Here is a 25,889-nt window from a genome sequence, read left to right as displayed (position 1 = left end):
CGCAATAAATTCTTGGTCAATTAATCGTCCAGCAAAATCTGTTATCGTTACAGTTCTACTTATAGTCCGGAATTTACGGTATATTTGGCCAATGAGATCAAATCAAATCTGTATTAGAGCTGCGGCCGCACAGATCGACTATAGACACATGATTTATATAAAATGTTTTTATTATTTTATATTCTGTTTGTTTTGGATTCAGTGTTTTTTTTTGTTTTTTTTTTATCACTTTATTTTTATTATATTTGACAGGTTTGTAAACATAAGAAAATATAAAAAGAGGAGAAATAATAATGACAATGGAAGGAAATAAAACAAAACAGAAGCCTAGGTGACATTGATTATTCTACTTTTGCATATATGATGTCCATTTTTCCCATTTCTTCTTCATTTGTGCTTCTTGCAACCTCAGTCTATAAGTTATCTTTTCCATTAGATATATGTCCTTTATTGTAGATGTCCACTGATCCTTTGAAGGCACAGAAGTTGTGCCCCAGTTCCTGGTTATTGATTTTTTGGCCGCTAATGACATGACTTTGAAAAGATATACATCGCCTTGGTGAATAATGTTTTCTGAGAAGTTGCATAGATAGACCAGTTCAGTGGATTCAGTGTTAAAGCAAAACTATTATTAAATATTTATTTAAAGGTTGTATAGAGGATTTCTTAAGAGAAGTGAAGTACTGCGACACCACCTTCCTCCTCCACAGCTCCTCAGTAGAAACATCTCCTCCTCCCGCCTCTTTACTCTAGAGTCACACTTGTTTACATCCAGTGCAGGTTCAGAATTACTGTTGAAGTTTCCTGACTAGAAATAATTTATCGACCGACGTGTCAGTTTTTAGACCCTTCGTCTGCTTCAGTCGCGCCATCGCTGGAAGGAATCTTCAAGAATTACTTCAGTTTGTCTTCGCTCCTTTTCTCCTTCTCTTCTTCTTTCAGCGACCTCAAAAACAGACTTTCTTTTGCGGCGAACTGGTCGTGGATTCTCGTCCGCCATCGCAACAAACTTTGTGTGAATTGCGAGGAAGCGACAGTTTGAAAAAGTCTCTAAGAACCGCTGCATAAACCACGTAATCCCCGCGCGCCGACGAGTCTAGAAACGTAGGGAGTTTGATTGACAACCTAACAGCCAATAGATAAAGAGGGAGCCTTGTTTTCTATTGGCTGATGTTTATCTGGCCTCACTACGTCCACAGTTGATAGATTTTCATTCTTTTTTTTTTTTTTTTGGTCATCATAATTACAAGGCTGCTGCGTCTCTGTAACTTTAAACTTTCATTGACAAAAAAAAATCCTCCATACAACCTTTAAATAAGAAAAGCTTTAATATTACGTATAAAGAAGAGAAAACCTGCAGATGTTGCTGAAATGTTTCCATAAATATTTAGTTTGACCCACGACTTAATCCCAGTTTTTCATTTGTCCCTCTGTCAGTTTGAGTTTCCTGCTTTAAAATAAACACCGGAGCTTCACTGAGTCCCTGAACAGACTCACCTGCCGTACACCTGCCCTGCACCTGTCGACAGGAGTTTGACCGTTACGCCGCGTCCTGTTTCTGTGCGCCGCGATTGGCCGACAGACGCACGAGCGCACTTCCTGATTCCTGAGTAAACATCGGGGTCGTGTGGAAAACTCAAACTCGACACTCGACTTTACACCGACCGAAATAAAACCAGGAAGTAAAAACAAAATACACAAACTTGATAATTTTTGGTTTCATGTAATATAGTCCAAGTTACACAAAAGAGCCAGGACTAAACCAGGACTAAAACAGGACTAAAACAGGACTAAAGCAGGACTAAAACAGGACTAAACCAGGACTAAAACAGGACTAAAGCCAGGACTAAACCAGGACTAAACCAGGACTAAACCAGGACTAAAACAGGACTAAACCAGGACTAAACCAGGATTAAAACAGGACTAAACAGGACTAAACCAGGATTAAAACAGGACTAAACCAGGACTAAACCAGGACTAAAGACAGAGAGATTGAGCAGGTGTGAACTGAGCTGTGAGAAAAGGTGAGGAAACATTTCATTTTATTTTGATATAGAAGCAGATTTTTTAACTCCCGCCTCCTCAGGGCTCAGCAGGGGCCCGCAGGGACGAGGGGGACGGGGACGAGGGACGAGGGGGACGCAGGGACGAGGGGCCCGGAGGGACGAGGGGGACGCAGGGACGAGGGGCCCGGGGGGACGCAGGGACGAGGGGGACGCAGGGACGAGGGGCCCGGAGGGACGAGGGGGACGCAGGGACGAGGGGGACGCAGGGACGAGGGGGACGCAGGGACGAGGGGACGACGGGGACGAGGGGGACGAGGGGGACGCGGGGACGAGGGGGACGACGGGGACGAGGGGGACGCGGGGACGAGGGGGACGGGGCGGGGACGAGGGGGACAGGGACGGGGACGAGGGGGACGCAGGGACGAGGGGACGCGGGACGAGGGGGACGGGACGAGGGGACGAGGGGGGGACGCAGGGGACAGGGGAGGGGGACGAGGGGGACGAGGGCGGGGACGAGGGGACGGGGGACGCAGGGGACGAGGGGACGGGGACGAGGGGACAGGGCGGGGACGAGGGGACGAGGGGGACGGGGACGAGGGGGACGCAGGGACGAGGGGGACGCGGGGACGAGGGGACGCGAGGGGGACGAGGGGGACGCAGGGACGAGGGGGGGGGACGGGGACACAGGGACGAGGGGCCCAGAGGGGAGGGGGACGACGGGGGGACGCAGGGACGAGGGGACGACGGGGACGCAGGGACGAGGGGCCCGGGACGAGGGACGAGGGGGACGCAGGGACGGGAGGGGGACGCAGGGACGAGGGGGACGCGGACGAGGGGGACGAGGGGGAGGGGGACGCAGGGGGACGAGGGGGACGGGGGACGCGGGGACGAGGGGGACGCTCCCGGCGACAGAACGGGACACTGGAGCCGGGAGCAGCGCTGGGTGAACCTCACTAACACTTAGTTACTTCGATATTTGTAATTTAATTACATTTAGTAATAAAATACTTTAAATAGTGTGAAAAGTGGAGGTGAGTCGCTCGTCCTGCAGATGATCTGTTCTGTTCTGTTTCTACTGTTGGTGTTTGACAGTTTAAAAAATGAACTTGTTGTTTATATTAAATGTTCTTAATAAAACATAAAAGTGTTTATTTGGTTCATTTAATACAACAAATAAAATAATCCTAAAGTAAAGTAACTCAGTAACAAAGTTACTTTCTTCAGGCAGGAAATGTGTAGGAAAATAAATCACATTTTTAACAAGTGACGAACACAATGAGGAAATATAAATACTTTACACACACACACACACACACACACACACACACACACACACACACACACACACACACACACACACACACACACACACACACACACACACACACACACACACACACACACACACACACACACACACACACACACACACACACACACACACACACACTCGGCTCCTTTAAAGTTCTGATTTACATACAAATATTCAAACTTAGTTTCTGACGTCATTTCTGAATCAAACGAGTGAAAAATAAAACCTCCTCGGCTCTAAAACTGAGTTTCTGTTTAACACTTTTCCTTAAACACACGAGGTCATCGACAGGTGCGACAGGTGCGACAGGTGCACTTCTCTCACCTTTTCTCACAGCTCAGTTCACACCTGCTCCCTCCCCGTCTCTGTCTCTCTACTGCTGGTTTAGTTCTGTTTTGGTCTTGGTTTAGACCTGGTTTAGACCTGGTTTTAGACCTGGTTTAGACCTGGTTTAGACCTGGTTTAGACCTGGTTTAGTCCTGGTTCAGTCCTGGTTCAGTCCTGGTTTAATTCAGGTTTAGTCCAAGGTTTAGTCCAAGTTTAGTCCAAGTTTAGTCCAAGTTTAGTCCCAGTTTTAGTCCTGCTTTAGTCCTGCTTTAGTCCTGGTGTAATCCCAGTTCAGTCCAGGTTTAGTCCTGGTTTTAGTCCAGGTTTAGTCCTGGTTCAGTCCTGGTTTAGTCAGTCAGGTTTAGTCCTGGTTCAGTCCTGGTTTAGTCCAGGTTTAGTTTAGTCCTGGTTTAGTCCTGGTTTAGTCCTGGTTTAGTCCTGGTTTAGTCCAGTCTTTAATCCCTGGTTTAGTCCTCTGGTTTAGTCCCTCGTTTAAGTCCTGGTTTAGTCCTGGTTTAGTCCTGGTTTAGTCCTGGTTTAGTCCTGGTTTAGTCCAGGTTTAGTCCTGGTTTAGTCCTGGTTTAGTCCTGGTTTAGTCCTGGTTTAGTCCAGGTTTAGTCCTGGTTTAGTCCTCGTTCTTTTACATAACTTGAGCTACATTGCACAAAATATCACCAAAATTGCTCAAAAGTTTGTGTATTTTGTGACACATTTTTAATTTCTGTTTTGTTTTGTTTTGGATCATTTTAACAGAAATAAACTCTGATCCAAACTCTCCCACCTGAGCTGCTGACGTACGTTTCCGTCTCTTACACCTGCTCCGTTTCTCTCTTTCTCTCCACAAATTCACCTCAACTTTTTCCTGAACTTCTCCAAAAACTCCAGACTCAGAGAAACGACTGGTGCAGACTCCAGGTCCGACCTCGACCACAGACGCACAACGACCTGAGTGAAGAACAATGTGCTCCTTCACTTGACCCGCTTCTGTCGCACTCAAGTCCACAACACGTTTCTCTCCACTAATACACGACATTTATCTTCATCTCCGAGCAGTTTCCAGCGTAAATATACTTAAGAAGTACTTCAGATTTGGCAGTTTAGAGTAAAAGTCGTATTTCCTCTTCCCAAAAAGCTTCACGTGACAAAATGAAACGATTTAAACTTTTGTATTTCTTATTTTTTCATGTTTTGTCCTTCCGATACATCTCGAATTTCGGACTTCAGGTCATCGCGCGATCCACACTGGGAAGGATTTTCCGAAAAAGTGAGCGTCAAAGTGGATCTTTTCAAGTCTTTTGAACCAAGTCACTTTTGTTTCTGGTTCTGATATTGTCATATTTTAGTTTTGGGATTCGGACGTCGTTAATTGTTGTGGTTGTTGGATCCAAACAGCGGAAAACGACTCGAGAAATTTGTTTGTGAACTTCATAAATGTGAAAGTGAATCAGATGTGTGTGACTCAAACCTCTGTTCAAACTGTTTCTCTTCCCAACGGAATTGAAAAATAGTGAAAGGTGAAGGTGATGGGCAGGATTGATCCACAGGAAGAACCAAAAAGGAAACATTTGTCTGACTAAATCATCCTGAGTTTACAGAGAACATTTTGTATGTGGAGCGACAACAAAAACAAAATCTCGATCCCTCACTCGGTCTTGGTTATAAAATTTAAAAAGTCGACACCAAAGTGAAAGTCTCCAACTGTTCACCAAGAAACACCTTCCACTGCAAAGACCAAGACGTGATGTTTGTGTAAAACCACAAGAACAAGAAAGTGCAGCTCAGTCTGTTTGTCTTCTGCTCCTCTACATTAACAAACAGGATTTTGTTTTGTCGTGGCTCCACATACAAAATGTTCTCTGTAAACTCAGGATGATTTAGTCAGACAAATGTTTCCTTTTTGGTTTCTTCCTGTGGATCAATCCTGCCCATCACCTTCACCTTTCACTATTTTTCAATTCCGTTGGGAAGAGAAACAGTTTGAACAGAGGTTTGAGTCACACACATCTGATTCACTTTTGCATTTATGAAGTTCACAAACACATTTCTCGAGCTGTTTTCCTGCTGTTTGGATCCAACAACCACAACAATTAACGACGTCCGAATCCCAAAACTAAAATATGACAATATCAGAACCAGAAACAAAAGTGATATGGTTCAAAAGACTTGAAAAGATCGACTTTGACAATAGACAAAATCCCACTGGGAAAACAAACATGGAGGTTTGATGCTCACTTTTTCAGAAAATCCTTCCCAGTGTGAATTGGGCGATGACCTGAAGTCCAAAAATTGGGATGCATGTATTACTCGAGTACTCGCCAGTCCCCAAATACTTTTTTTTTATGTAGTACTTTCTTGCACCAACAAACTTTGTACCAGAGTTTGGACAATGTCGTCGTTTTGCAAGTCTCAAGTCTTTGACCTTCAAGTCCAAGTCGAGTCCCAAATCTTAGTCCATTTTATCAAGTCAAGTCTCAAGTCCTAAAAACAGTCACTCAGGTCTGACTCGAGTCCAAGTCCCCCCCTCTGGTTTCTCTTCCCGCTGTGAGTGACAAAAGTTTTACGCCACAATATGAAATTATTTGTGCTTTTGTATTTATTTTTCCATATTTTGTCCTTCCAGTTACATTAACTTCCTGACAGTTACTCGAGTACTACGCAGTCACTAAATACTTTTTTGTTTTATGAAGAACAAACTTTGTGAGCAGAGGTGGGACCAAGTCATTGTTTTGCGAGTCTAGAGTAAGTCTCAAGTCCAAGTCAAGTCCCAAGTCAAATACAGACAAGTCCAAGTCGAGTCTCGAGTCACTGACCCATAAGTCCAAGTCAAGTCAAGTCCCAAGTCAAATACAGACAAGTCCAAATCGAGTCTCGAGTCACTGACCCATAAGTCCAAGTCAAGTCCCAAGTCAAATACAGACAAGTCCAAGTCGAGTCTCGAGTCACTGACCCATAAGTCCAAGTCAAGTCCAAGTCCCAAGTCAAATACAGACAAGTCCAAATCGAGTCTCGAGTCACTGACCCATAAGTCCAAGTCAAGTCCAAGTCAAGTCCAAGTCGCCTGCTTTGAGTTTCAAGTCATTTCAAGTCTTTAAACCAAAAAAGCACCAAATACAGTTTAGATTTTTACAATTTGTATGAATTTTAAGATAAATTGTTGTTAAAAAAACATAGTATATTTATATTTGATTATTCATATAAGAGAATTACTTTTTTCCCTTTTTAAATGTCTTGACAAGATCTTAGTGTGAATCATTAAAGTCAGAACAGAAAGAAGTAAGTCTCAAGTCTTTGACCTCAAGTCCAAGTCAAGTCCAAGTCGTCTGCTTCGAGCTTCAAGCCATTTCAAGTCTTTAAACCAAAAAAGCACCAAATTTAGCTTAGATATTTGCAATTTATATGAATTTTAAACTAAATTCTACTTTAAAAAATATCATTTCTTTACAGTATTTACAGTAACAGTTGTAGAAATGTTAATTATTTTATTTTTAAAAGTCTTGACAAGATCTTAAAGTGAATCATTCTGGTCAGAACAGAAAAAAATTCTGATTTAAAAGTACTTCAACTCTTCAAGTCACAGACCTCAAGTCCGAGTCAAGTCCCAATACAAATACAGACAAGTCCAAGTCGAGTCTCGAGTCACTGGTCCATAAGTCCAAGTGCTTTGAACTTCAAGTCATTTCAAGTCTTTAAACCAAAAAAGCACCAAATATAGTTTAGATTTTTGCAGTTTATATGAATTTTAAGATAAATTGTTGTTAAAAAAAACATAGTATATTTATATTTGAGTATTTATAGAGTAAATAAGAGGTGTAGAAATTAATTTTGTTGAATTTTTTCTTTTTAAAAGTCTTGACAAGATCTTAAAGAGAATCATTACGTCAGAACAGAAAGAATTCAGATTTAAAAGTGCTTCTCGAAACCTCAAGTCTTTGACCTCAAATCCGAGTCAAGTCCCAAGTCGTCTGCTTTAAGCTTCAAGTCATTTCAAGTCTTTAAACCAAAAAAGCACAAAATTTTGTTTAGATTTTAGCAATTTATATCAATTTTAAGATAAATTGTACTTAAATTGTATGTAAAAATCATAGTAGATTCATATTTTAGTATTTATAGAGTTTGAATTAAGTAGAAATTTATTGAATTACTTTCTTTTCATGTTTAAATGTCTTGACGAGATCTTAAAGTGAATCATTACGGGAAGAATTAAAGAATTCAGATTTAAAAGAGCTTCTCAAGTCCGAGTCGAGTCCCAAGTCTTAGTCCATTATTTTAATCAAGTCAAGTCTCAAGTCTTAGAAACAGTGACTCAAGTCTGACTCGAGTCCACGTCCCCGCCTCTGCTTTGTACTTCTACTTTTGTACAATTTTATATTTGCAAACTCCAAACACATTTTGTCCAGCGTCGATTCCAAATCAAGTCAACAGCGTCTCAACTTTTATCAAAAGTCAAACACGGCGGATTAAAAGTCAAAAATGGGCGTCAGCAAAAATGTAGAAAACAGGCCAACAACAATTTCAGCTGAGTGAAGATTTTGAGACAATTCCACCAAAAATAATCTTACAAATCCGTTTCCAAAAAGAGCCACGCGCGGGGCGGTGGTTGCAAATGTAAAATAATAATTAAAAAACCCCGTCACGTAATTCGGTAACTCCGTAATTCCCAGGGTCACACGGCGGTTGTCAGTGACCGTAGCGCCCGTGGGAAACGCCGGGGTGTCAGTGCGCGTCGGGCCCGCCTCGCCTCGTCTTACCTTCGGACAGCTCCAGCTCCAGCTCCGCCAGCTTCTCCCGGACCTCCGCGGGCAGTGTCATCCCCACGCCGGGCTCCAGCATCACGGCGGAGCTCCTCTCGGCCATGGCGCTCCGGGAAACGTCAACAAATAAGATCCAAAAAAAAAAAACACAAAAAAAAAAAAGCGAGAGAGAGAGAGAGAGAGAGAGAGAGAGAGAGAGAGAGAGAGAGAGAGAGAGAGAGAGAGAGAGAGCAGGGAGGGGAAAGGAGAAAGAAAGAAAGAGTCGCCAGGTGTGGTTGGTTTTACGCGCTCGGGCACCGGAGAGTCCGAGTTTAACCCGCACGGTTCAGTCCGGGTTGAGTCATAGTTTAGACCTGGTTTGGACCTGGTTCTAGACGCATGGTTTAGTCCCGGTTTCTGGTTTCAAAAAAATAATAATAATCCAGAGGTGAGTGTCATGTAAGTGCAACGTAGTGCGCGCGTGTGCAGAAGCAAGAAAATAATAAAAGAATCGATTCCTCCCGAGTTCGTTCAGGGGTGTGGGTGCTCCCGTGGGCTCCTCGCGCGCCGCTGCAGATGTGAGGCAAACGTGTCCGAAGCGTCATGACTCGACTAGCTCCCGGGCTAACGACGGCGCTCCGGCCGCGCGGGTCGCTCGGTGCGCGCGGCGGCGGCGGGTTGGAGCGGGTGACGCGGCGCCGTCTGGGGAGCGCGCAGCCGTAGCCTCGCGTGCAGAGGGAGGTCCAGCCGCACGTCGCTCGAGTCTGGACACAACTCATTCAACAACTCCTCGATCCCTCCCTCCTTCCTACGTCCTTCCCTCCTTCCTCCCTCCTCCCTCCCTGCTCCCGAGGGCCTCGGTGCGCCTCGGTGCGTCATTGCGTCACCAGCGGCAGCGGCAGTGCTGGTCGTGCTCGTGACAGCTGTGTGCGTGCGTGTGCGTGTGCGTGAGTGTGCGCGTGGACTGATGTGAGCGTGAGGATGTGGAGCGTGCGCCCTCTGCTGGACAGGGGTGCGCGCGCACACAGAGGCTCTGGTTTAGTTTTTCTCTTTGGTTTGTTTCATTTGTTGAAAGAGACAATTTAAAAAAATGTTCTGCACAAATGATTTCAATTCAAATACGACCTGAAGTTATTTCTCAGTTTAATGTTTTTTCTCTCCAAAAACATGTTGGATTTTATTGTTTAATTCAGGAAACTCAAACTCAGGGGCCAAAATGAAAAACTGGGACTAAGTCGTGGGTCAAACTAAATATTTACTGAAAAATTTCAAGAACATCTGCATGTTTTCTCTTCTTTCCAGATCTGTAATGTTCAACCTTTTCTTATTCAAATAAATATTCCATAATAGTTTTGCTTAAACATTAATCCAGAACAAACAGAATATAAAATAATAAAAACATTTTAAATAAATCATGTGTCTATAGTCGATCTGTGTGCATGTGTTTGATTTGATCTCATGGGACAAATATAATTATATCATGGACCAACTTTGGCCCCCGGGCCTGAGTTTGACCTGTCTGCACAATCGTCTGTTCAATGATCAGAATTAATCAAGAACATAACATCATAAACTCCATGTATGAATCTGACACAGATCATTTGATAAATTCATGACACTATTTGTCTGTAAATTAGAACTTCTTCTCACACTAGAGGCGTTTTCAGGCCGACAGAACCGAGCCGGTGCCGGTTCCTGCACCTAATCTTGAACCGACTCACGTGTTCACGCAGGAAATCAGTTCAGAAACCGAGAAGTTGGTTCAGTGAAAACAGAAGACGTCAGCACGAGCTCGTTCATCCAGGTCACACGCGGGAAAATAAACAAAGAGAAACTGAAACTATCACGTATTAAATTAAAAGTTTAATGTCTACAAAAACTATTACGTTCTCCTGATAAGATTAAATCTTTGTATCGTCGTCTTCTCCACAGCAGATCCATGTTGTGTCAGAACTCGGCACAGAAATATTCTCTTGTATTATTTATGTGTCGATGATGTGATCCATGATGATTATTTCATCTGCTTTTGTATGACTTTGTTTTTATTTAGTGGTAAATCCGCTCTGTCGATGACGGGTCATAGGTTCATGGAAATAGTTTGAATGCAGCTCATTCACTGGTGAGAACTTTGGTTCCCTGAAAACAGCTTCTGTGATGATGTGGGACATTTGTGTGTAACTGTGTTTATGTGAAGTTGATCCGTGGCTCATCAGGGCCTGGTTCTCATGGAGCTTCTGCCTCCGGACTTTCCTTTCCTCAATCTGACTGAGGAGTTTGTTCCTCTCGGAGGTGGAGAGTGAATGAAACACTCCAAACATCACACAGTGAAAAGGAACGATTAAAAGATGATCGAGATGTTCACAAAGACGTCGCAGATAAACGTGGATCAGAGACGAGCAGAAGAGCCGTCGTGTGGTTTGGTGCAGTTTATTTTTCTACAAAGTACAAAGTCAAAATATCTCAAACAAACAAACAAATAACAGTTGTAATTAAAGGTGCACGGAGAACTGAAGTTATAAATACAATAATCCAATAACTGTTGAATATATTTATGTTTTTATCTGTGTTCAGCACTTTGGTCAGTTTGGTGCTTCATAAATAAACTGGATTTGGATTTGGATGTTAGAAAGTCGTTTCCTCGTCACAAACAGAACAGGAGTCGGAAAAAAACAAAATTCTTGCTGCTTCGTCAGTTCTTGAAGGGGATTTTACCCGACGACCCGGACTCATGTTTGGAACGAACCAAAACTCAACTCCAGGTCTGTTTTGTTTGTGACGAGGAAACGAGGAAAGATTCTAATTTGAGCCGTTTAACTGGAAAAACGCTGAACAAGTCTGAGTCCAGGTCCGAGTCGCAGACATCGACCAGAGAAGAGTTTTATTATTATTATTTTACAAACTCATATTTTAAAACCAACTGAAAACTGAAAAGTTTAAAAACTGAGAAACAAAACGGAGAAACTGATCCAAGAATCACATTCAGACCTGGTTTAGACCTGGTTTAATCCTGGTTTAGACCTGGTTTAGTCCTGGTTTAGTCCTGGTTTAGTCCTGGTTTAGTCCTGGTTTAGTCCTGGTTTAGACCTGGTTTAGAGTCCTGGTTTAGTCCCTGGTTTAGTTTAGTCCTGTTTAGACCTGGTTTAGTCCTGGTTTAGTCCTGGTTTAGTTTTCCTGGTTTAGTCCTGGTTTAGTCCTGGTTTAGTCCTGGTTTACCTGGTTTACCTGGTTTAGTCCTGGTTTGTTTAGTCCTGGTTTTAGTTTACCTGGTTTAGTCCTGGTTTTAGACCTGGTTTAGTCCTGGTTTTCCTGGTTTCCTGGTTTAGACCTGGTTTAGACCTGGTTTACCTGGTTTTCCTGGTTTAGTCCTGGTTTAGTCCTGGTTTACCTGGTTTAGACCTGGTTTAGACCTGGTTTAGACCTGTTAGACCTGGTTTAGACCTCCTGGTGGTTTAGTCCTGGTTTAGTCCTGGTTTAGACCTGGTTTACCTGGTTTAGTCCTGGTTTAGTCCTGGTTTAGACCTGGTTTAGTCCTGGTTTAGTCCTGGTTTACCTGGTTTAGTTTACCTGGTTTACCTGGTTTAGTCCTGGTTTAGTCCTGGTTTAGTCCTGGTTTAGACCTGGTTTAGTCCTGGTTTAGTAGACCTGGTTTAGACCTGGTTTAGTCCTGGTTTAGTCCTGGTTTAGTTTAGACCTGGTTTACCTGGTTTAGTCCTGGTTTAGTCCTGGTTTAGTCCTGTTTAGTCCTGGTTTAGTCCTGGTTTAGTCCTGGTTTAGTCCTGGGTGTGAGTACTACATTTCCGGGTATATATATATACATATATAAAAATATACACAGTATAAGTATATATAAAAAAAAAAACAGAAACAAATAAAACAGGATTTAAAGGGTCTGTGCCTGATTTTTTTTCTGTTTTAAACATAAAAAACAGAATTAAAAATCAGATAAAGACCCTCAAAAAAAATATTTAAAAAAATAAAAAATAAAATAAAAATAGAAAAGTATTAAAATAATCAGAATAGCTGCGTGTAGCTGCGCGGAGTCACATGACTGTGCGATAAATAAAAATAAATATGGACTTCAAAACGTGGACTGAAAAAACAACGTCGACTTTTTATATAAATGTACCACAGGAAGTTAAACAGGAAGTGTTCACGGGCGCGATTCAGGCTCCAGCCGCTCTGGCCCCGGTTCACGTTCTGTTGATAAACCGTGGGCGCTCTGTCGGCCCTGAGGTTCTCCGAGGTTCTGGGAGGCTCGGGGGGCTCGGGGGGTCTGGTGGGGCTCGGGGGGCTCGGGGGCGCTCTCTGGTGGGGGCTCGGGGGATCTCGGGGCGCTCTCTGGGGGCTCTCTGGGGGCTCTGGTGGGGGCTCGGGGTCTCTGGGGGCTCGGGGATCTCGGGGGCTCTCTGGTGGGGGCTCTCTGGTGGGCGCTCTCTGGTGGGGGCTCGGGGGCGCTCTCTGGTGGGGCTGGGATCTCGGGGCTCTCGGTGGGGCTCTGGTGGGGGCTCTCTGGTGGGGGCTCTCTGGTGGGGGCTCGGGGCTCGGGGGCGCTCTCTGGTGGGGGCTCGGGGGGGGGGCTCGGGGGTGCTCTCTGGTGGGGGCTCTCTGGTGGGGCTCGGGGCTCGGGGGCGCTCTCTGGTGGGGCTCTCTGGTGGGCTCTCTGGTGGGGGCTCGGGGGGCTCGGGGGCGCTCTCTGGTGGGGGCTCTCTGGTGGGGGCTCGGGGATCTCGGGGCGCTCTCTGGTGGGGGCTCTCTGGTGGGGGCTCGGGGATCTCGGGGGCGCTCTCTGGTGGGGGCTCGGGGATCTCTCGGGGGCGCTCTCTGGTGGGGGCTCGGGGGCGCTCTCTGGTGGCGGTTCAGTGCAGGTAGAGGTTTTTCCTCAGCGTGTGTCGCAGGTCCAGGTGGTACTGCTCAGACGGGTTCCTCTGGTTGTGGTCGCAGACGTCGGCGTTGACCCGCAGGTGCAGGTCGACCAGGTGGGATCTTCTGGACAAACACAAGAAAAATCCACTTTTATAAACGAAACAGTTTCCAAAGAGACGCACAAAACAAATAAAACATGTCCAGTAGAACGTAACTTCTCTAGTCCTGATCCTGGTCCTGGTCTCGTCCTGGTCTCGTCCTGGTCTGGTTACGGTGTCAGTCCCGGTCTGGTCCTGGTCCTGGTCTCAGTCCTGGTTCTGGTCTCAGTCCTAGTCTGGTCCCAGTCTCCGTCCTTGTCTCATCCTGGTCTCGTCCTGGTCGTGGTCCCAGTCTCAGTCCTGGTCTGAGTCCCAGTCTAGTCTTGGTCTCAGTCCTGGTCTCAGTCTTGGTCTCAGTCCTGGTCTTGTCCTGGTCTCACTCCCGGTCTTGTCCTGGTCTCAGTCCTGGTCCTGGTCCTGGTCTCAGTCCCGGTCTGGTCCCGGTCTCAGTCCTGGTCTCGTCCTGGTCCTGGTCCCTGTCACAGTCCCGGTCTCATTCCTGTCTGGTCACGGTCTCAGTCTTGGTCTCAGTCCTGGTCTCAGTCCTGGTCTCAGTCCCAGTCTAGTCCTGGTCTCAGTACTGGTCTCAGTCTTAGTCTTAGTCCTGGTCTTGTCCCGGTCTGGTCCTGGTCTTGTCCTGGTCTCAGTCCTGGTCTGGTACTGGTCTTGTCCTGGTCTCAGTCCTGGTCTGGTACTGGTTTCAGTCCCGGTCTTGTCACAGTCTCAGTTCTGGTCTCGTCCTGGTCCTGGTTCCTGTCACAGTCCCGGTCTCATTCCTGTCTGGTCCCGGTCTCAGTCCTGGTCTTGGTCTAGTCCCGGTCTCAGTCCAGGTTTAGTCCATTATCTGTTTTTTACATTTTGGTTTTGGAGACAAATAATGAAGAAAATCATTTTTTTGTTTCTTATTTTTTATTTTATTTTGAAAAACGAATGAACAAATGACACATTTAAGATTTAAGTGCTTTTATACTTGTTCCAGTTTGTTCTAAAAACATTCAGGAAAGGTTCATTTCTGTTTTGTCAATGTGACTTTTTTAATATCGATATCTGCGAAAAATGAGGATCTAGTTTCGATACTTGTTTTTGATTATTTCCTCTGTGTCTGAAAACTTCTCCAAGAAATACACCTAAAACCACACTGTACTTGAGTAAAAGTACTTGAGTAACTGTAAGAGTGGGGGTGTTGGTGTGTTTACCTGGCGCGTCCGGCCTGCAGCGCCCCCATCAGGGCTCTCAGGTACTGCGAGTGGTGTCCCGCGCTCTGCAGCTGAGTCTCCGACGTCCAGCAGTGACTCCAGAACACGTCTGCGTCTGTGGGGACCAGACTCTGCCCAGGGAACCCGTCTGTCTCCAGGTCCTCGCTGAAGACAGAGGACAAGGACGTGAGGACGAGGACGTGAGGACGAGGACGTGAAGACGAGGACATGAGGACGAGGACGTGAAGACGAGGACATGAAGACAAGGACATGAGGACAAGGACGTGAGGACGAGGACATGAAGACAAGGACATGAAGACAACGACGTGAGGACATGAGGACGAGGACATGAAGACAAGGACATGAGGACAAGGACATGAGGACAAGGACGTGAAGACGAGGACATGAAGACAACGACGTGAGGGTGAGGACATGAGGACGAGGACATGAAGACAAGACAGAGAAGACTGAGGACATGAAGACAAGGACGTGAGGACAACGACGTGAGGATGAGAACGTGGAGGACGAGGACGTGAAGACAAGGACATGAGGACAAGGACGTGAGGACGAGGACGTGAGGTCGAGGACATGAAGACAAGGACATGAGACAAGGACATGAGGACAAGGACGTGAGGACGAGGACGTGAGGACGAGGACATGAAGACAAGGACGTGAGGACGAGGACATGAGGACGAGGACATGAAGACAAGGACATGAGGACAAGGACGTGAGGACAAGGACGTGAAGACAAGGACATGAGGACGAGGATGTGAGGACAACAACGTGAGGATGAGGACGTGAGGACAACGACGTGAGGACGAGGACGTGAGGACTGTGATTGTGCAGAATTTTTACATTTAAATTTAACTAACGTAAGTCAGAGTCAGAGTCAGAGTCAGAAGGAGCTGAAGAGCCTCCTGGAGAACTTCCTGTTTGACACATGGCGGCTACAGGGTTAAACCTGCCCACTCATATACACAGTATCTGTACATATACACAATCTATATACATATACACAGTCTATATACATATACACAGTCTATATACATATACACAGTCTATATACATATACACAGTATCTATACATATACACAGTATCTATACATATACACAGTCTATATACATATACAAAACTACAACAACACAAAACTACAACAACACAAAACTACAAAAACTACTGGGGTGGGTGGGGGGGGGGGGCAGAGGCTGGGGGTCCGTCAAAGGACCGTGGTGGACCGGAGTCGGCCCGCGGGCCTTAGTTTGATGACCTCTGCTCTGGATGATAAAAACTGAAAATCACAAGTTTTCAGATCCAACCACAATAACTCCACCCACCTGTGACTCTAGCCCCACCCCCTCGTGTGTAGCCCCGCCCACCTGTATCCTGCGGCGGGCTCGTACGGGGACACGCTGTAGGTCTGGATGAAGAAGAGTTTGGGTTTTCCGGCGAGGCCGGGGCAGTTTTCCGGGGTGAACATGCGTCGGAGCGAGTCCAGGTGGAGGCCGGCGGAGCGGGCGTCGGTGGCGAGCAGGTGGAACTGCGTCCCTCTGCTGATGACGCAGCAGACGAAGGCGGAGGCGGACCTGAGGAGGGGGCTCTGCTGCAGGGACCTGAGAGTCGACTGACAGTCACCGACGCTGAGCCAACGGTGAAGAACCACGGAGAAGTGAAGGTTCTGGAACGTCTGCTCCAACAGCTCTGCACATTTAAACATCAAATATGACAAATATCAGAGTTATTTAACCTTTTGTCTTTACTACATAATTCCCTAAATCTTATCTTGCATCATATATTTAATGTCTCCTGTGTTTATCTAAAATGTAGAAAGTAGAAAACATATAAAACAGAAAAAAGACAAGACAAAAAAAACAAAAAAAACAATTTCACGAGATGGAACAAATACTCGAGGCTGGTGCAGGTTCAAGCACAGACGACCTCTGACCTTTTTAAATAATCCCAATAATGAAAAGTATTTTTATTTCTTAAATGTCCTGGTGTTAATTGTTCCAGCACAGTTTATTTATCATCAGATGTCTTGTTCATTTCTAGTGTCGTAGGACTCAAGACCGGTCTTGGTTTTGAGACTGGCCACGAGACGGCTTTGGTCTCATCTTGGACTCAAGCGCATTTGGACTCTGACTTGTCTTGGTCTTGAGACAAGACCGAGACCAAGTGCGAGACAAGACTGAAACAAAACTGAAACAAGACTGAAACAAGACCGAGACAAGACTGAAACAAAACTGAAACAAGACTGAAACAAGACCGAGACAAGACCGAGTCCAAGGGCCATCAAGACCAAGACAAGACCGAGACAAGACCGAGACCAAGTGCGAGACAAGACTGAAACAAGACCGAGACAAGACCAAGACAAGACCGAGAAAAGACCGAGACCAAGCGCCATCAAGACCGAGACAAGACCAGGACAAGACCAGGACAAGACCGAGTCCACGCACCACCAAGACCAAGACAAGACCAGGACAAGACCAAGACAAGACCGAGATCAAGTGCCATCAAGGCCGAGACAAGACCAGGACAAGACTGAGACCAAGCCCCATCAAGACCGAGACAAGACCAAGACCAAGTCCGAAAAAGCAGATGACAAGGACTAAACCAGGTCTAAACCAGGTCTAAACCAGGTCTAAACCAGGACTAAACCAGGTCTAAACCAGGTCTAAACCAGGACTAAACCAGGTCTAAGCCAGGACTAAACCAGGTCTAAACCAGGTCTAAACCAGGTCTAAACCAGGACTAAACCAGGACTAAACCAGGTCTAAACCAGGACTAAACCAGGTCTAAGCCAGGACTAAACCAGGTCTAAACCAGGTCTAAACCAGGACTAAACCAGGACTAAACCAGGTCTAAACCAGGACTAAACCAGGTCTAAGCCAGGACTAAACCAGGTCTAAACCAGGTCTAAACCAGGTCTAAACCAGGACTAAACCAGGACTAAACCAGGACTAAACCAGGACTAAACCAAAACTAAACCAGGTCTAAACCAGGACTAAACCAGGTCTAAACCAGGACTAAACCAGGACTAAACCAGGTCTAAACCAGGTCTAAACCAGGACTAAACCAGGACTAAACCAGGACTAAACCAGGTCTAAACCAGGACTAAACTAGGTCTAAACCAGGACTAAACCTAAACCAGGTCTAAACCAGGTCTAAACCAGGATTAAACCAGGACCTTATCACATGTTCATGCTTTTTTTTTTTGTCCAATTATTTCCATTTCAACTATTTTTTTGATTAAAGTTTTTTCTTTTTCTGTCTTTTTCTCCAGTTGATGTGGAAACAGAGGTCCAGGCCTGAGCTCTTTCTTTCTCATCAGGACGGAGCGTTTGCGGCGGCGGCGGCGGTGACGTCGGCGCTCAGATCTCGGGGTCGTGTGGGCGGTGACGACGAGGTGAAGACGACCCTCTTCAACCCCGAAAGGAAACCTCCAGCGCGAGACGTTTAACAGAACAAACCCCGTCTGAGTCACGCGGCGCTCGGAGCAGCTGTGGTCCGGACGTCGGCCTCAAGTTTCCCTTCTGTGATTCATGACGGTTTGGTTAAAGGTGCATTGTGTAACCTTTCCTAGTGGAGCCTAGTGGTTTTTTGTTTCATTTTTCCGTTTTAATGTCAAACAAAAAAAAAAATCAACCAATCACAAAACAGTCTCGGTGCCTATTTTTGAATTTTGATATTTTATTCTCTGGTTTATTTGAAGTTCCCGTGTGATTCACCTGAAAAATCGTTGCAGTTTCACGGACAAACATGTCGTCTTCATTTACATTCGCGTCTTAGAAAATCATTGTTAAACTCCACGACGAGAAACAGGAAACAGTGATAAATTCTCCTTTGTTTAATTGACTCCACAGAACTACAATAAAACTTGTTTTTATTAGGGCTGGGCCAAAATTTAAAATATTAATCACATGAGTTTGAATTATGTTATACGCAAAACCAGTTAATGAATTAAAAAGTATAGAGTATAGCTGCACTTTTATTGGAAATGTAAATGAAAGAGCCAAACATTTGTTGTACAAACAGCATTTCTGTCAGAGTTGGACACTCAGAGTCTTCAAGGTTTTCAGTGAAGCTCAAGAAAAAATACTGAATGAACTTTTGTACTATTAATATATATTTTCACAGTTTTTTATTCAGTGAGTAATAAACACGACACTAGTAATCATTTCTAGATCTTTGTTATAAACTTGGACTGGGGTTAATATAATGGAACGGAAATGGACCAATCACAGTTTTTCTTCCAGTTGTATCCGGGTAAATTAGTGACTCCCCCTGAAGTACTGAACTAAACAAACACCTGCAGCACTGAACTAAACAAAACACCTGCACCTGCACTGAACTAAACAAAACCTGCAACACTGAAAACACCTGCACCTGCAACACTGAACTAAACAAACACCTGCAACACTGAACTAAACAAACAACACTGAACTAAACAAACACCTGCACTGAACTAAACAAAACAGCACTGAACTAAACAAACACCTGCACTGAACTAAACAAAACACCTGCAAACACCTGCACTGAACTAAACTAAACAAACACCTGCCTGCACTGCACTGAACTAAACAACACTGAACTAAACAAACACCTGCAACACTGAACTAAACAAACACCTGCACTGAACTAAACAAACACTGAACTAAACAAACACTGCAACACTGAACTAAACAAACACACTGAACTAAACAAACACCTGCACTGAACTAAACAACACCTGCACACTGAACAAACAACACTGAACTAAACAAACACCTGCACTGCAACACTGCAACACTGAACTAAACAACACAGCACTGAACTAAACAAACACCTGCACTGCACCTGCAACACTGAACTAAACAAACACACTGCAACACCTGCACTGAACTAAACAAACACCTGCACTGAACTAAACAAACACTGACTGAACTAAACAAACACCTGCACTGAACTAAACAAACACCTGCAACACTGAACTAAACAAACACAACTGTAAACAAACACTGAACTAAACAAACACCTGCAACACTGAACTAAACTAAAAAAACACCTGAACTAAACAAACACCTGCACTGAACTAAACAAACACCTGCACTGAACACTGCACACACTGAACTAAACAAACACACTGAACTAAACAACACACTGAACTAAACAAACACCTGCACTGAACTAAACAAACACTGAACTGAACTAAACAAACACCTGCAGCACTGAACTAAACAAACACCTGCACTGGAACTGAAACTACTGAACTAAAAAACACCTGAACTAAACACACACTGAACTAAACAAAACTAAACAAACACCTGCACTGAACTAAACAAACACCTGCAGCACTGAAACACTGAACTGAACTAAACAAACACCTGCAGCACTGCACTGCAAAACACTAAACAAACACACTGAACAAACAACACTGACACTGCAAACTAAACAAACACCTGCACTGAACTAAACAAAACACCTGCAGCACTGAACTAAACAAAACACTGAACTACTGAACTAAACAAACACCTGCAGCACTGAACTAAACAAACACCTGCAACACTGAACTAAACAAACACCTGCAGGACTTTCAGCGGCTGGAACGAACTTTGAGATTGACAGTTGTCTGAACCAATCACATTTCACTGAGTTATGGGCGGGATCATATCACGAAATCTTCCTGACCTTTGCGAATACCGTGTGATACCATTATGTAAGCGAGACCGCAGCGACGAAAACCGGACTGGACACCTCCGTTTGGACGCCTCAGGAGCGTCTGAAGGAAGGAGAAGAAAGAGAAAGACCCGTGAACCGGAGCCCGCGGCCCGGTTGGAGCTAGGAGCCCGCGGAAGCTCAGAGCCCACAGCTGCTCCGGCCCCGTGGGAGCCAGAAAAAAAGTGAAAAGAGTGTAAAGAAAAGACGTCAAAACGCTCACAGTGGAGTTTTCATAATAAAAACCAATTGTTTTAACAACGGTAAAATTATTGTTGGCGATAATGAATTAATTAGTCAACACAAAATTAACGCGTTAACGTGCCCGGCCCTGGTTTTATATATTCAGAGTAGTTTCAGTGTAGTTAGCTCGAGGGCTGAGTATCATTCAGAAGTTGCAATACCTCGATACAGTGAACTTTGGATTCGATACGATATATTTCAAATCGATTCAATACAGTTTAATAAAAACAAATTCTAAATCATGTCTGTGATACTGAAAGTCTTTGTTAAACTTCTTCTTGTGCAAAGTTCATATGAAACAAACATTTTAATCGTCAAAACAGTGAAAATGTCAAATGTGTCACATAAACGAGTTTCCTTCCTCTGAACAAACAACAAAACTGTAACTGTAACTAAATAATTTAGTAAAATAAACCAAAAAAATACTCTTGGTGATATAGCGATACTGTATCATCACATTAAACGATACGATATATCGATATTTCAATATTTTTGCACATGCCTAGTCAGCTCCTCCTGCAGACAGACATAAGGAAGTGTCCAGCAGCGTCTGACAGAACTGAAGAAGCAGCTTGGACGAACTGAGAAACGTCTTCAACCAAATAAACTTTTGCCCAGTCGACAAACTGAATTTCTCTTTTTTCCGTGGATTCTACCTGGACGACTGAGGGATTTTACACACCATCCATTTTCTTCCGCTTATCCGGGGCCGGGTCGCGGAGGCAGCAGCCTAAGCAGGGACTCCCAGACTTCCCTTTCCACGCACACGTCCTCCAGCTCCTCTGGGGGACCCCGAGGTGTTCCCAGGCCAGTCCAGAGACATAGTCCCTCCAGTGTGTCCTGGGTCTTCCCCGGGGTCTCCTCCCAGTGGGACATGAACACCTCCCGAGGGAGACGTCCAGGAGGCATCCGGAACAGATTCCCGAGCCTCAACTGCTCCTCTCAACGTGGAGGAGCAGCGGCTCTACTCCGAGCTCCTCCCGTGTGACTGAGCTCCTCACTCTGTCTCTAAGGGAGACGCCCAGACGCCCTGCGGAGGAAACTCATTTCTGTCGCTTGTATCCGTGATCTCGTCCTTTCGGTCACTACCCAGAGTCATGACCAGAGGTGAGAGGAGGAACGAAGACTGACGGTAAATCACCACAACGACCGATACAGCGACCGCATCACTGCCGACGCTGCACCTGTCCACCTGTCAATCTCACGCTCCATCCTCCCCTCACTCGTGAACAAGACCCCGACAGACTTGAACTCCTCCACTTGAGGCACATTCCAGACAAAACTATGACATCACCATATAAACAAGCACCAACGGAGCAAAAACCAAAGAGTTACATACTGCACCTTTAACCCTCTGTAAAAAGCTTTTTGTCTCTGTCTCACCAGAAACTACTTCCCAGGACTGTGACGCATCGACTCATTTTAAACATAGTTGATCGTTTTCACTGTGGTAATTCCCTCCGCCGCCTGTAGGTGTCACTGTGAACGTCACTTTAAAATCATCAAATTCTAAAGCAAAAGGTTTTGAAGAGAAACGCGGTCCACTCCGGGTTTAACAGACATGATTTCTCTTCCTGAGTGTTTCCCGTCTTACCTCCGTCCTGACCCACGCAGTCGATGATGACGCACACTCCTCGGTTGTTAGTGTCCAGTCTGTAGTGTTCTAGATGATTCTGTGAAACGCAAACACCAGAGTCACTCAAGAGGAACCGAAAGCCACTCACAGAACTTGAGTCCGAGTCACTCACGGAGCAGCTCGTCTCCCTCTGCGTCGGCTGTCGTGATCTGCCCGGACCTGAGCACAAACATCACACACAAAACTGACTCCTGGGACATTTAAGTTACTAAAGTTCTAATGTTGTTAACGTAGAAAAACAAGAGCAGAGTTGGGTTTTGTTTCATTTTCACATGTTGAGAAATTCTTTATTATTAGTCTGTGTCCTAGAGTCCTGCACCTCCCACAGGACCCACGCAAAACAGGTCTAAAAGACGGGACTAAAACAGGACTTAAAATAGAACTAAACCAGGACTAAAACTGGTCTAAAAACAGGTCTAAAACCAGGACTAAAACACTGTCTAAAACCAGGACTAAAACTGGTCTAAAACCAGGACTAAAACCAGGACTAAAACCTAGGTCTAAAACCAGGACTAAAACAGGACTAAAAACAGGACTAAAACTGATCTAAAACCAGGACTAAAACTGGTTTAAAAACAGGACTAAAACAGGTCTAAAACCAGGACTAAAACAGGACTAAAAACAGGACTAAAACAGGTCTAAAACCAGGACTAAAACTGGTCTAAAAACAGGACTAAAACAGGTCTAAAACCAGGACTAAAACTGGTCTAAAAACAGGACTAAAACTGGTCTAAAACCAGGACTAAAACAGGACTTAAAATAGGACTAAACCAGGACTAAAACTGGTTTAAAAACAGGTCTAAAACCAGGACTAAAACCAGGACTAAAACAGGTCTAAAACCAGGACTAAAACAGGACTAAAAACAGGACTAAAACAGGTCTAAAACCAGGACTAAAACTGGTCTAAAAACAGGACTAAAACTGGTCTAAAAACAGGACTAAAACTGATCTAAAACCAGGACTAAAACTGGTCTAAAAACAGGACTAAAACAGGTCTAAAACCAGGACTAAAACAGGACTAAAAAAACAGGACTAAAACAGGTCTAAAACCAGGACTAAAACTGGTCTAAAAACAGGACTAAAACTGGTCTAAAAACAGGACTAAAACTGATCTAAAACCAGGACTAAAACCAGGACTAACACAGGTCAAAACCAGGACTAAACCAGGACTAAAACTGGTCTAAAAACAGGTCTAAAACCAGGACTAAAACCAGGACTAAAACCAGGACTAAACCAGGACTAAACCAGGACTAAACTAGGACTAAAACAGGACTAAAACTGGTCTAAAACAGGACTAAAACAGGTTTAAAAAGGACTTCACCAGGCCGTCGGACCTTTCATCGAGCCTCCTCCCAAACGCAGCCCAGTTCTTTTCCGCTTCTCAGTGTTTGACAGAGATTAAGAAAGAAAACGTTCCCGTCTTGTGGGACTTGTGGGCGGGAGCGCAGATCTCTACTGTGTACATCTGCAAAACTGTAAATGCTCCGTTCCACCTTGTGATGTCACCCACCTCTAACTTTTAGTTCAGCAGAGATCGACAATTCCAGGACTAAAATGATCCGAACGATTCTAGTGAAGGTGTGTGGAGTTTAAAAACACAATGGAGCACTTCCTGTATCACCACATGACATCACAAGGTGGAAGACCTAAAGAACTAAATCTGCAGGGTTTTTGTGTTTAAACATGTAAATGAAACAAAACACAACTCCAGAAAAAGAAAGAAAGAAAAAGAAAGAGAAAGTGTGAGTCTTACTGTTGTGGAGAAACAGAGCAGGTCTGGTGTTTTGTTGGTGACAGTTTAAGGCCTGGACGGGTCTGGGACTCTGCAGAACCACAGATGAAAGTGTTAGATTTCAGATTAGAGAAGAACTGTCAGTGTTGATCTCTGCATCGATATCAGGACTAAACTTCCCCTTGAAAACCAGGTCACTCACCTCAAGGGACTTTTCCTTGATAATAAACATTTATATAAACATATAACTCTATAGACGATGTCATGGTGACACAATGTACATATTAGGAAACACTGACAGAAAAAATTAAAGTTTTATGTCTGAAAACTCAAGGAAAAATACAAAATGGATTTAAACAGCAGGTTTTCAGGAGCCTGTGATGAGTTCATGGTTCTGTTTAAGAGCTTCAACAATAACGACCAATCAGATCACCTGTTGTAGTTACAGTTGAAGCTACGTTTAGTCTGCAGCCTGAACCAGACTCGGGTCATGTGTACGACCGGGGGTGCAGGGTGGGCTGGTTCACATCTGGGTCGGTGTGGGTTAGGGTGAGCACGTCCCCCTCCCCCGACAGGCCTTGGCCCACCCAAACCTCCACAGGCCCACGATGACCCCACCAAAAAAAGTTTTGTAATATATTGTGTCGCTCAATGTGTGAAAACATTTGTGGAAACAGGTTCACTTGTATTTTGGCTTTAACTAAGCACCATTCAAAAATAGAAACACTGCAGAACACGTCTGTGTCACTCACACCGAACAACAATGACTCCTGTCACTAACTCCAAAGAAAACCTTCCCCTAAACCACAGGTGTCAAACATACGGCCCGGGGGCCAGATCCGGCCCTCCAAGTCCTTTAATCTGGCCCTCGGCTGATTTTCTACTAAAATATTTTAATGATATTTTCTTTTAAAATGGTGTTAATTTTCTGTGGTGTTTATCACAGCAGCGTCTCCAGCGTCTCTGTACGTGGCCCCTCCCACCAGAGCAGCACAAATGAAGACTTGTCTCTTTCCAAACGCTCTTAAAGGACGATCGTTTTGACTGTTGACCGTGACACCCTCATCAGAAAAATGTCCAACATGAGAAAAGTGGAGCCGAGTGCAGGATTTTACAACAAAAATGGACTTATTCCTGTTTACAGACAAGTTCATGTTCAAACTTTGTGTTGAAATTGTATTTTTCTTAAAGTTTCAGGTTGTTCATAATATTATAATATTTTGTAAAAGAAAGAGTTCATCAATTAAAAAAGATTTCTGTAATAGATTTGTGTTTCTCTGCACAAATATTTGAACTTATTGTTATTTTTGGGGTTTATATGACATGAGTTTTCTGATCCGGACACTTTGGATCAAAGTCGGTTGGACACGACCCCCGGAACAAAATGAGTTTGACACCTCTGCCCTAAAACATTGTGGCCAAGTTTAAAGGTCAATACAGTATTTTAATTTTGTCAAATATTATTAAAAATAACCCGATAATTTGTGGTAAAATAGTCGAAATAGGTTTTCTTTTTTCTTTAATAAAAAAGTTGTTTATGTGGAGGTTTGTGATGTTCAGCAGACGGAGGCAGACGGATGAAGCTGTGGATCTTTCTGTGTTACAGACAAATAATCCGTCTGTTTTATACAGTGGTGTCCCAGTGGAACTCGATGGGAAAACCGGAGAGGGAATTCCAGGCCCCCAGTGTCCCGAATATTCCACTCAAACAGAACACTGAGTCGATATTTTCTGATAAACAAAACTGTTTGTAGAGAGGTTCAAGACCCCGGCGTGTCATTTACATTTTTAGTTTGTTCTTTTTTCCGTTTTGTGTGTGAACAACATCATTTATTAAAACTCGGTGTTTTTATTAGTTAATGTGATTTTTGTTTGTAAAGAAAAGCAACTTCCAACGCACATTTCTGAACCTTTCCTCAGAAATGCTCAAAGTTCACACTGGAGATCACAGACAAGTAACACTGAATAAAAAATGTGAACGACCTCGCAAAAAAGATCAGATTTGAGCATCAAGGCCTGATCGGATAAAAGTCTAATAGAGTTTTAGACAGAGC

At 44.4% G+C, this 25,889-nt stretch overlaps 2 protein-coding genes and 1 long non-coding RNA gene across 4 annotated transcripts in view; all 3 read right to left on the bottom strand.

Annotated features, from left to right (window-relative positions):
- Positions 1-8,593, bottom strand: part of dip2a (disco-interacting protein 2 homolog A) — a 162,159-nt gene extending 153,566 nt beyond the window's left edge. The window contains exon 1 of the mRNA XM_055148771.1: positions 8,394-8,593. Within this exon, the coding sequence (XP_055004746.1) occupies positions 8,394-8,499 (106 nt within the window). The 5' untranslated portion in view covers positions 8,500-8,593. The remainder of the gene's footprint in view (positions 1-8,393) is intronic.
- Positions 8,594-10,786: 2,193 nt separating this feature from the next.
- Positions 10,787-12,007, bottom strand: LOC129407620 (uncharacterized). Its single transcript, XR_008631634.1, has 2 exons — positions 11,949-12,007; positions 10,787-11,437 (listed from the first exon to the last, which is right to left on the bottom strand). It is a non-coding gene; the product is annotated as an uncharacterized LOC129407620 (long non-coding RNA).
- A 1,203-nt stretch (positions 12,008-13,210) lies between these two features.
- The window catches only part of LOC110168798 (CASP8 and FADD-like apoptosis regulator), a 29,347-nt gene continuing 16,668 nt past the window's right edge, over positions 13,211-25,889 (bottom strand). The window contains exons 6-11 of one of the 2 annotated variants that reach the window (XM_055148940.1): positions 23,857-23,926; positions 22,216-22,262; positions 22,062-22,140; positions 15,910-16,231; positions 14,533-14,697; positions 13,211-13,361 (exon numbers count right to left, since the gene is read on the bottom strand). In XM_055148940.1, coding sequence (XP_055004915.1) covers positions 13,232-13,361; positions 14,533-14,697; positions 15,910-16,231; positions 22,062-22,140; positions 22,216-22,262; positions 23,857-23,926 — 813 coding nt within the window. In that variant the 3' untranslated portion in view covers positions 13,211-13,231. The remainder of the gene's footprint in view (positions 13,362-14,532; positions 14,698-15,909; positions 16,232-22,061; positions 22,141-22,215; positions 22,263-23,856; positions 23,927-25,889) is intronic. The other variant, XM_055148946.1, reaches the window with a different exon arrangement.

The sequence above is a fragment of the Boleophthalmus pectinirostris genome, unplaced genomic scaffold, assembly GCF_026225935.1.
Source record: "Boleophthalmus pectinirostris isolate CB_2022bp ecotype Guang Dong unplaced genomic scaffold, ASM2622593v1 HiC_scaffold_1, whole genome shotgun sequence".
In the NCBI taxonomy this organism is placed as follows: domain Eukaryota; kingdom Metazoa; phylum Chordata; class Actinopteri; order Gobiiformes; family Gobiidae; genus Boleophthalmus; species Boleophthalmus pectinirostris.
The sequence above is the reverse complement of the archived record's forward strand: the minus strand, read 5'-3'. Positions and strand labels throughout refer to the sequence as shown.